Source organism: Saccostrea echinata, unplaced genomic scaffold, assembly GCF_033153115.1.
Source record: "Saccostrea echinata isolate AGI-Se365-2 ecotype Australia unplaced genomic scaffold, CSIRO_AGI_Sech_v1 ptg000028l, whole genome shotgun sequence".
NCBI lineage: Eukaryota > Metazoa > Mollusca > Bivalvia > Ostreida > Ostreidae > Saccostrea > Saccostrea echinata.
This window is the reverse complement of record NW_026889777.1, coordinates 14,235,854-14,246,577: the sequence shown is the minus strand read 5'-3', so window position 1 is coordinate 14,246,577 and position 10,724 is coordinate 14,235,854. Positions and strand designations below refer to the sequence as shown.

The 10,724-nt window shown below is 39.0% G+C and overlaps 1 protein-coding gene across 1 annotated transcript; it reads right to left on the bottom strand.

The window, feature by feature from the left end:
- Positions 1-848: 848 nt before the first annotated feature.
- On the bottom strand, positions 849-10,124 carry LOC133193540 (uncharacterized). Its single transcript, XM_061329503.1, has 6 exons — positions 10,115-10,124; positions 9,683-9,835; positions 3,603-3,710; positions 3,128-3,304; positions 1,675-1,898; positions 849-1,082 (listed from the first exon to the last, which is right to left on the bottom strand). Exons 1-6 carry the CDS (start codon positions 10,122-10,124, stop codon positions 849-851), a joined length of 906 nt encoding a protein of 301 aa, XP_061185487.1.
- Between the last annotated feature and the right edge of the window lie 600 nt (positions 10,125-10,724).

Here is a 10,724-nt window from a genome sequence, read left to right as displayed (position 1 = left end):
GTGTAATCTTTGATCAAATACTGTAAATAAAAGTTGCATGATTTTTACCAAACATGCACCATGCTTCGAGAATTAAAATTCGAAATTAAGGAGGGGGGAACATTTTTCAATAAAATGTTTAAACAAAATACAAAACTTGGGATAAAATAAATAACTTGTCATGCTTGGATATGGCAATCTAGGGCATTCGATGCAGTATTGCTTTGAGTTACACACATGAAACTACTTAGATGGTATGTAATGCAGGTATCTTTTAAATGTATAGCGCTACAGTACTTAATAATCCAAAAGCAATAACCTATCAAATAATTATATAATTTTAATCAAAATCAATCCATCCTTTTCTTCATTATCTTCTTCATTCACTCCGCTTCAAGCGATATTCCACAAAACACCGCAGCACACATAAGCAAGCGAAATATTTGCATGCATCTAAAAATACTCCAGCTGGCATGCGCCCTAAGATGTCAGAAATGAAATTTCAGCATATGCGATAAATATGGATGATTCACATAATGAGAAATCGGTGTTATGCGAGTTGGAAATATTTTGTATTCCAGTTTTCTGAAAGAAAGAGTTGATTTTAAATGATGATATACATATATGTACTTTGATGCCATAATATTGTTAAAATTCAGCATTCATTGATTACAGTCTGATGTATAATGTTAAATTGCTTATTAGAAAGGCTATAAAAATACTGTGTTAATTAATTAACCTGTAAATTTTTCTTGCAATTTAATTTAAACCTATGTCATCACTGGTGAAAAAAACATGCAAGCAGAACAGTGAGCAAATGAAAGCCATGCGATGCAGTTTATATGTAAGTAATAATACACATGCCGACGTTACCTATTTGAGGATGAGGTTGCTGTCTTGGACTTTTTCTTTGCATTTGCTATTCTGACAACTTTTCCTAGTCTAGCAGAGACACCTTTGAGAATGTCCCCAGGACACATTGGACATTCGGGACATACGAAGAATGTTTCCGGTGTGTAGGTTTTTACCGGATTTCCACATGCTAGAGGAAATGGGCACTGTTTTGTAGGGCAAACCATGTTTTGTAGAGTTGGTGCAACACCCTGAAAAAGATTTAATCGCGCATTTCTGTTAATATTGAAGTAGAACGGCGGCAAAAAGGCAATGATTTTAAAAGTAAAAATCACAGAGATGGGGGGTACCATATTTTCGACTTGTGCACAATGAGGACTTTCAAAAATCAACATCACATTTTTAAGGAACACCAAGGTCTATTCATTAAAAAAAAAATCTCAATCCTTTTGATTTGAAACCAAAAAAAAAAAATGATAAAAGATAAGATTAACGAGTCCGATTCCTATGTATGGTTAGCAAGCATTGAAATTAATTTACTTTAATTTCAAGAGTTATTTTTGCAAGAAGGTCAAAATCTAGTCAAAAACAAGGCATGGACAAACTAACATTAAATAGAATATCTGAAGGCATAGTAAAAAAAATCGGAGAAAATTCAGTTAATAAAATAGTCTAACAACATGTTGTATGTTGTAAAGTGAACGTTTTTGCCCTGATCTTACCAAATGGCGGCAGTGACATAGTATTACCTAGATATAGTTATGACAATGTCATTTTAATAGTGCCTGTACCAAGTACTTCAAAATCATGATCTTATTATTTTCAGTTATTAATCATACTTACGATGCCGTCTTTAGCAAGTTCCAGAATTTTGGCTACTGGTAAGTTAGGGTTGAGGTTACTAGGTTTGAGAGTTTCTGAAAATACTGCTCCAAGGTTGCCATTAGGAACCGTTTCTATGGCAGCCGCGGCAGCTGCAGCTGCTTCCTTCTTCTTTCTTTTTAGCTGAAGTTTTTTGATGAGGTCTGCAAGTGACTGGTCCTTACCAAGAGTAGCAGAGGAACCGCCTTTGAATTAGATTTTAAAAAGGATAATTATTCTTGGTAATGCATAGCTGGATTGATTGTTTTGAGGAAATTACTTATCTGATGTCAAAGGAAATAAATGGAAATTGAAAATTCTGCATTTAAGAGAAGTAATTATGATAGTATATGCAGCTTAAAACAAGAAGTCTGTGAGCCAATGCTCACTAATAATACCCCCGCTCTGATGTGAATATACATGTTCAGTTATGGACAGACACAGTGATAATCAGGAAGTGGACATTGGATCTTTACAAAAATGAATCCCAACATATGGCATCCTTAAACAAAGGGTGTGCTAAAATTTCAAGCATCTGTGATGAGTAGTTGCCGAGAAAACTGCGACCAAAATTTGTTATGTATGGTACGGACAGACGCACAGATAAACAGGAAGTTGACATCGGATTCGTAGAAAAATGAATCCCACCATATGGCATGCCTAAACAAAGAGTGTGCTAAAATTTCAAGAATCTGCGATGAGTAGTTGCTGAGAAAACTGCGACCAAAAATTTGTTATGTATGGTACGGACAGACACACGGATAAACAGGAAGTTGACATCGGATTCGTACAAAAATGAATCCCAACATATGGCATGCCTAAACAAAGAGTGTGCTAGAATTTCAAGAATCTGCGATGAGTAGTTGCTGAGAAAAATGCGACCAAAAAATTTGTTATGTATGGTACGGACAGACGCACGGATAAACAGGAAGTTGACATCGGATTCGTACAAAAATGAATCCCAACATATGGCATGCCTAAACAAAGAGTGTGCTAAAATTTCAAGCATGTGCGATGAGTAGTTGCTGAGAAAACTGTGACCAAAATTTGTTACGGACAGACACACAGACAGACAGACGGACAGACAGACACACAAGGGTAAAACAGTATACCCCCCTCTCCTTCGGAGCGGGGGTATAATAATTATGTAACGGAACGTTTTCTGCCAGAAATGGAAATGTAATGTGAAAAACCTATGGCCATGACTTAATAATGAAATTCACATTTTTAAGGTAAAAGAATATATATTATACGATATCATTAATGCCATGTCATACCTACTTACGAATGAAATAATAAATAAATATATGATAGATAATTTACAACTGGTCCTGAATATAAAATTAATTTATCAATGGAATTGACTCTGAATAATTCGTAACCTAAGACTAGTGATTGATATTAGTGATTATTGCTAAAGCTCTTGAGAGCAAACCTATGGATAGGTTGATGGTGGAAGCTGGTTTGACGGGTGCTGGTTTGGTTGGTTTTGGGGTGGTTGGAGCAGATGGAATGAGTTCGTTTAATTGGCTAAGCTGAGATAACATGGCTGTGTCTAGTAATGGTGCACTCTGAATGTCGATCAGAGCAGACAACGTGGCCGGGTCAATACCTTTTCAAATGAAAAAGAAATATTATTCAGATAGATGTTTCATTTCATCTTTGAATGTGTAAGTGAAGCAAAAGGTCAATAAAATGGCAATTCAAATCAACTTTTCTCATCAGAGGTGTGTTTTCAAACCTATTTCTTTGATACAATATTAATTTTACAAAAGGAATATCTCCAATTCAGGTTTGATAAAGAAAACCTTCATTTCACAGAATTTGCTAAAGCTTTTGATGAAAATAATGACATAAACAGCGGTCTTTCTCCCAAGTGGTCAGTACATTTATTTATAGAAATGGAATACCCCCTGCTGACGCCCCGCCTCCGGAAGTTAACAGCTGTCTCATTGTTGGATCTGTCAACATTTGCATAGGGTTCTCCATCAGAGATCCCAAATTCAATTGTGACTCACCTGGCAAAAAAAAAGTGCAAAGAAAACATAACAATTAAATATCTCAGATATTTTGCTAAACACAACGGTGTAACAATATTTGATCGGGTTCGATGTTCAATTTATGCTTACATTTTACGCCATGCTTGTTTACATGTTCTAATAAATGTAGTCTAGTTGAAACTGACTTTTCCATTACGCCACACGGCAGCAACTTCTTACATGGTGTCAGAAGTGTCGGACCATTATTAGTGAGTACGGGGATGGAAAATATTGTGTAACCAGCCACAATTAGAGACAAATTGACAGTTTCCTTTGTTATTGTTCGAGAGCGCGCCAAAATCGACAACAATGGAAAACGTACTTCATCCGCCCGAAACAATGGATTTCGATGCTAAAAATCTTTCTCAGACCTGGAAGAAATGGAAGGAAGAGGTGTTACTCTACATAGATATCAGCATGGAGAAAAAACCAGAGCCACAAAAGGTGAAACTCTTGCTGTATCTTCTGGGACGCAAGGGGAGAGAAATCCATAGCACGATGCAGTTTCAAACTACCGATGAGCATGGGAACAAAGTGAATATGGAAGAGAAAAATATTACTGTAAAACTCATCCTCGCAGAATTTGACAAACACTGTGATCCCAAGAAAAACGAAACAGTCGAGAGGTACAAATTCTACAGTCGAAACCAGCAGACAGGTGACACATTTGACAAATTCTTAGCAGAAGTTAGAATTTTGGCTGACACTTGTAACTTTGGAACTCTCAAAGACTCAATGATAAGAGACCGAATTGTTTGTGGCGTAAGTGATTCTGGGCTGCGAGAAAGGCTTCTACGTGTGGCTGATTTAGACTTGGAGAAATGCATTCACGTGTGTAGAGCCACTGAAGTTTCCAAGGAGCAGAACAAGGAAATTCAACCACAGGCTGCAGGAATATCTGTGCATGCAGTCAACTCGCACAAGAAGAGCTTCAAGAAACAGCCACAAAAGTCCCAGAAACCACAGCAACAGGTACAAGCGAGACAAGAGCCTAGTCAATGCAAGTACTGTGGAAGTCGCCATGCCAAAGGAAAGCGAAATTGCAAAGCCTATGGCCATCAGTGCAGGAAGTGTCGCAAACTTCATCACTTTGAAAATGTCTGCAATTCCGCCAAGTCAACAGTCCATCAAATCCAAGAGAGTGCTGAATCAGACTCTGATGATTACTTTTCTATATATAGTGTAGATCTCAAAAACAACAGCGAGTCAGTAAATGCAATTAACCAAGCTTCTGCAAACAAGGTATTTGCCACCTTGTCGGTCAACGGACAGTACGTGAAATTTCAAGTGGACAGTGGGGCGACCTGCAACATACTCCCAAGAAAGTATTTGACAGATAACAATGCAATCACAGAGACAGACCAAATACTCAGCATGTATAACAACACGACAATCAAACCTCTGGGCAAGTGCAACCTAAAATTCAAAAATCCTAAGAACGGAGAAAAATACAAAGCGGATTTCGTCATACTGGATGGCTCGTGTCAACCAATACTTGGTTCCAAAGCTTCACAAGCCTTGAAATTGATCACGGTCGAGAACGAAAACATCCTTGAAATCAATGTGAGAAAACAACCTTTGACAAAGGAGAACATTTGCAGAGAATACCATGATGTGTTTACTGGCCTAGGACACCTGAAAGGAGATTACAGCCTCCAGATTGATCCGAGTGTCAAACCAGTTGTTCATGCTCCACGGAAAGTTCCACTCGCAATCAAGAATGACTTAGAAAAGGAACTGGAGAGACTCGTACAACTGGAAATTCTAGCCAAAGTTACTGAGCCTACACCTTGGGTCTCCAGCTTGGTTGTAGCAAGGAAGCCAAGTGGAAAACTCAGAGTCTGCATAGACCCCCAAGACCTGAACAAGGGACTGCAGCGAGCGCACTACCCTATGCCTACAATAGAGGACATCTTGCCAGATTTGTCAGATGCTAAATGCTTCAGCGTCCTAGATGCCAAAGATGGCTTTTGGCATGTTCGTCTGGACTACGAAAGCTCTCTTATGACTACTTTTAACAGTCCGTTTGGCAGATTCCGCTGGCTTCGCATGCCATTCGGTATCAACACTGCGCCAGAGGAATTTCAGCGTCGCCAGCATCAAGCACTGGAAGGACTACCTGGAGTCAAGAGTATACATGATGACATACTGGTGTTTGGAGAAGGAAACACAGAAGCAGAAGCGCAAGAGGATCATGACAGAAACTTTGTCAGACTCATGATGAGATGTAGAGAACAGCAGCTCAAACTCAATAAGGACAAGATGAAATTTCGACAGTCAGAAGTAAAATTCATAGGCCACACGATCACTAATAAAGGACTCAAGGCAGACCCCGAAAAGGTCAAAGCAGTCCTGGATATGCCAAATCCAACTGACGTAGCAGGAGTCCGACGATTTATTGGATTTGTGACATATTTAGCAAAATTCTTACCAAAGCTTAGTGACATCTGCGAGCCGCTGCGCAAGTTAACACAGAAAGATGTTGAATGGCACTGGACCCCACAACATGACGAAGCTGTAAAACAAGTGAAAAATCTAGTCACAGCAGATCCTGTGTTACAGTACTTCAATCCAGAAAAGGCACTAACAATACAATGCGACGCCTCGGAGAAAGGACTTGGAGCAGCTTTGTTGCAAGAGGACAAGCCGATTGCCTTTGCCAGCCGTGCCCTGACCGAAACTGAAACCCGCTACGCACAAATAGAAAAGGAGCTTCTAGCAGTGATATTCGGGCTTGAACGTTTCAATGTTTACACATTTGGGAGACCAGTATCTGTCCAATCAGATCACAAACCTTTGGAGATGATTGTGAATAAGCCTCTTTACAAAGCGCCAAAGCGTCTCCAGAGCATGCTGCTCAGGATGCAAAAGTATGAAGTAAATCTTAAGTACCGTCCTGGAAAGAACATGGAGCTAGCGGATACCTTAAGTCGTGCGTATCTGCCCAATGAGAAACCATCAAAGGCGGAGTCAGTAGTAGAAGCGATAAATATGCTACAATTCCTGCCAATTGCACCAAACCGTTTGAAAGTCATTCAGGACGAAACTGCAAAGAATAATACCCTGCAAAATTTAGGCGCATCCATCAGAAATGGGTGGCCAGACTGCAAAACCTTAGTTCCAGAACTCATAGTTCCCTACTTTGAGATCAGAGATGAGCTGTCTATCCAAAATGGAGTCATTTTTAAAGGAGACAGAGCAGTTATTCCACAAGCACTACGCAAGGATATGCTGACAAGGATACATTCATCACACCTTGGAATCGAGAGATGCCTACGACGAGCCAGAGAATCTGTATACTGGCCACAAATGAACGCTGAAGTTAAGGACTTCATACAAAAGTGTGAAACATGCCGCACTTTTGACAACAACCAAGGAAAAGAACCTCTACAACATCACGAGGTACCACCACGTCCCTGGGCAAAGCTTGGACTTGACATCTTCACTTTCGACCAACGTAACTACTTGATAGTAACTGATTACTTCTCAAACTTCTTCGAGATTGATGCCTTGGACAGAATGACATCCCATGAGATCATCAAACGACTACGAGCACAATTCGCGAGACATGGAATACCAGACCTGTGTGTGTCGGACAACGGTCCTCAATTTGCCTCCGAAGAATTTGCTAAGTTTGCCCAACTGTGGGAATTCCAACACGTAACATCTTCACCACACTACCCACAAAGCAATGGGAAAGCCGAACAAGCAGTGAAAGTTGCCAAACAAATTCTAAAGAAAGCAAAACATGCAAAATCTGATCCTTACCTTGCATTGTTGGATTTCAGGAACACACCTACACAGCATGTGGGAACCAGTCCAGTCATGAGACTTATGGGAAGAAGAACAAAAACACTACTACCCACGAAAGGAAAGTTATTACAGCCGAAAGATGCACCATTTGAGAAAGAGAAGATCGACAATGCCAAACAAAAACAAGCAGAGTATTACAACAGATCTGCACACCCATTATCGCAACTATCAGTTGGAGAGACTGTCCGAGTCAAAACCCCTAATAGACCATGGGAGAAAGGAACGGTTACGGAAGCAATACCAGAAAGGAGATCATACAAGGTAACGACCGAGGCCGGAGCAAACTATACGAGAAACAGAAAACATTTGCGTAAATCAAATGAATTGCCGGTGTCAAGAGACATTCCGTGTGATCTTCCGTGTGAGACAAATGAGGCCAAGGAAGTGGCATCCGATGTTCCAAAGCCAATAACTGACCCTAAGAACACAGTTACCCGTTCTGGACGTGAAGTGAAACCGCCGGTTAAATACAATGACTATGTCAGATCATGATTTGTTGATAGACATTTAACTTGAGTAGATGCCAAGATAATTTTGTTTAGGTAGCTAGGAACGCTTTATTCATTTCATCGATGTTGCATTTTACAAGTTTGCATATAATACTCATAGTCCAATTTCTAGTCATATTGTTATTTTATTGCTAGTCAGTTCAGTAAAGCAGTACAGATGTTTTGATTCTAGTCACTTTTAAGCATAATATAAAATTTATTCATTGTCCATACTATTCTTACTAAAGAAAAGGGGATGTAACAATATTTGATCGGGTTCGATGTTCAATTTATGCTTACATTTTACGCCATGCTTGTTTACATGTTCTAATAAATGTAGTCTAGTTGAAACTGACTTTTCCATTACGCCACACGGCAGCAGCTTCTTACAAACGGTTCTGCATTGTTTGTATGAGCCAAACCTACAATTATCCTAATTTAAGCAATGCCAATCTGCATCTTATAATCCTTGTAGGCTTGTAAACATTTCTCAAATATTAAACTAAAAATTCCAAACTTCATTCTACGTGTCCTAGGCAATTTGCTAAATATATCTCTAGATACACTTTTTTACAAAAAAATTTTAATATAAGGTTGCGCCAAGTTTAAGCCTAATTTTTTCATTCATACCTTGACAAATTAATGGGGATGTTTTGATCTCCCTTTTTCAATCTGTTTTCAATATGCTTGCATTCTTTAAACCACTTTTATTTCACTGCAATAACACTCTCATCTATATTCTGATAACCGTTAAATCTTACCACTTAGCAGGGAACTTACAAAGAGAACATTACAAATGAATATCTCAGAGGTTTTTTTTAATATAAAAATTGTTCTATAGACTTTTAGTGGCCAAAAATGCAAATACTGTATACAGGGAAATTTTTGGCCCCGTTACATTTTCGCACCTTTCGCCCTCGTCGCATTTGAGCGTAATTAAATTGGGATGAATTCGAGAAAGACAGCATTATCTTTTAAACACAACTGTTTCCGGCGAATTTAAAACGGGGTATAGTATATATTTTTCACTAAGTAGTACTGCGTCGGTCTTATTTCTGTTTTGATAACATTCGTACTCGATACCTTGACAAATAGGTCTATGTACTGTTTTGATATCGCATTTCAGCGATTTCGATTTCTTTGTTTGTTTTTAATTTTAAACACACTGAATTGTCTACGGATTTTTCGGTTATTTGCCGATCATGACAAGAAGCACACGCGGGAGTGACCGCTCGGCAGGGGATGTTCACTCCTCTATGGCACCTGATCCCACCTCTGATGTTTTTGGAGGTCCGGAGTTTTTGTTTTTGCTCCTGTTTGTATTCTTTTAATGTACTTTGAGCTTGAATACTGTTCGTTAACTCCATATTTCATTTTACTACTCAATGTCTGCTTACCCCAGGATTATGAAGTAGTTTTAGACTTAGATTTTTGTATAACTTGTGAATATATTCTTAAAGCTCTATTAAGAGAACACAAAAAATTTAATATGTCATTGAAATCTGTTTCCTTTTCATGTTGTTAATTCAATTTCCAAGTGTCAGTTTACAACAATATTCATTTTATGAATGATTGAAATTTTAATTCAATCCTAAGACCTCTCCGTGACCCTGGGGTATTATTTATATTCTGAAAACAGATTATGCTTACCTCCTAGACCCCCGAGTCCACCACCCAAACCTCCCAGTCCTCCCCCCAGTCCTGCAGCCCCCAGTCCGCCAGCTCCTCCCCCGCCTCCCATCAACAGCTTGCTCATTGTGGGATCACTCAGCATCTCACTCAAGGACCCGAGCTGTGACTTCCCTACAAAGCAATGGTAAACAAAAAATTACTCAACATCTCGCTCAAGGACCAAAACTGAGACTTCCCTACAAACCAATGGTAAACAAAATCTCAATTACTCAACATCTCGCTCAACATGCTCAAGGACGCCAGCTGAGACTTCCCTACAATAAATCAGCATCTCGCTCAGCGATCCAAACTGAGACTTCCCTACAAATCTATGGTAAACAAAATCCTTATCACTCAGCATCTCACCCAATCAGAGGCTTTGCTACAAACCAATGGTAAAAAAATCTTTACCACTCAACATCTTGCTTATGGAACCAAGCTGAGAATTGCCTTAAATGTGCAAATTAACGGCAAGTAAACGGAATAAACAGAACGGATTCAGAGGTTACTGTCTCTGAATCTAAAAGGCATACAAAGGAAAACATTGTTTGAAAAGTAAAAAACGTCATACTTGTGTGATACGCCGGATGTTTATGTAGGATATGACAGAGACATGTTAGAATCTGGACCCAAACACTTGGTTTTGTTTTTCAAAAGAAAAATATAAGGAAGGTTCGATGAAGTTCACTGGGAATTACGATAAATTAGATCCTCCATTATGACATCTTAACTACGAGAATCATAAAATGTTGTTTGCTATCAATTTTATGCTAAGATACACACATTGTATTGAATCTGCGAGACTTTTATTAATGATAATGGTGCATGTATTGCAAGTTGTACAGCAATTTTATACTAAGATACATGTAATGAATCTGAGAGACTATTAGTATTGTCTGGTTGTTTGTTTAAAGTCCCTTCGAGAATTTTTCACTCATATTGAGACGCAGGCCACCATTTGCCGGTGGAGGGCTGCAAAGTTAGACCTATGCTCGGTACTTACGGCCATTGAGCAGTGATG

Excerpts from the sequence above, each read along its gene's own strand:
- LOC133193540 (XM_061329503.1), bottom strand. Across the intron at positions 3,711-9,682 it reads TGGACTCGGGGGTCTAGGAG|GTGAGTCACAATTGAATTTG; the intron begins GTAAGCATAATC and ends TTTTTTTGCCAG. Across the intron at positions 3,305-3,602 it reads AGGCGGGGCGTCAGCAGGGG|GTATTGACCCGGCCACGTTG; the intron begins GTATTCCATTTC and ends TCATTTGAAAAG.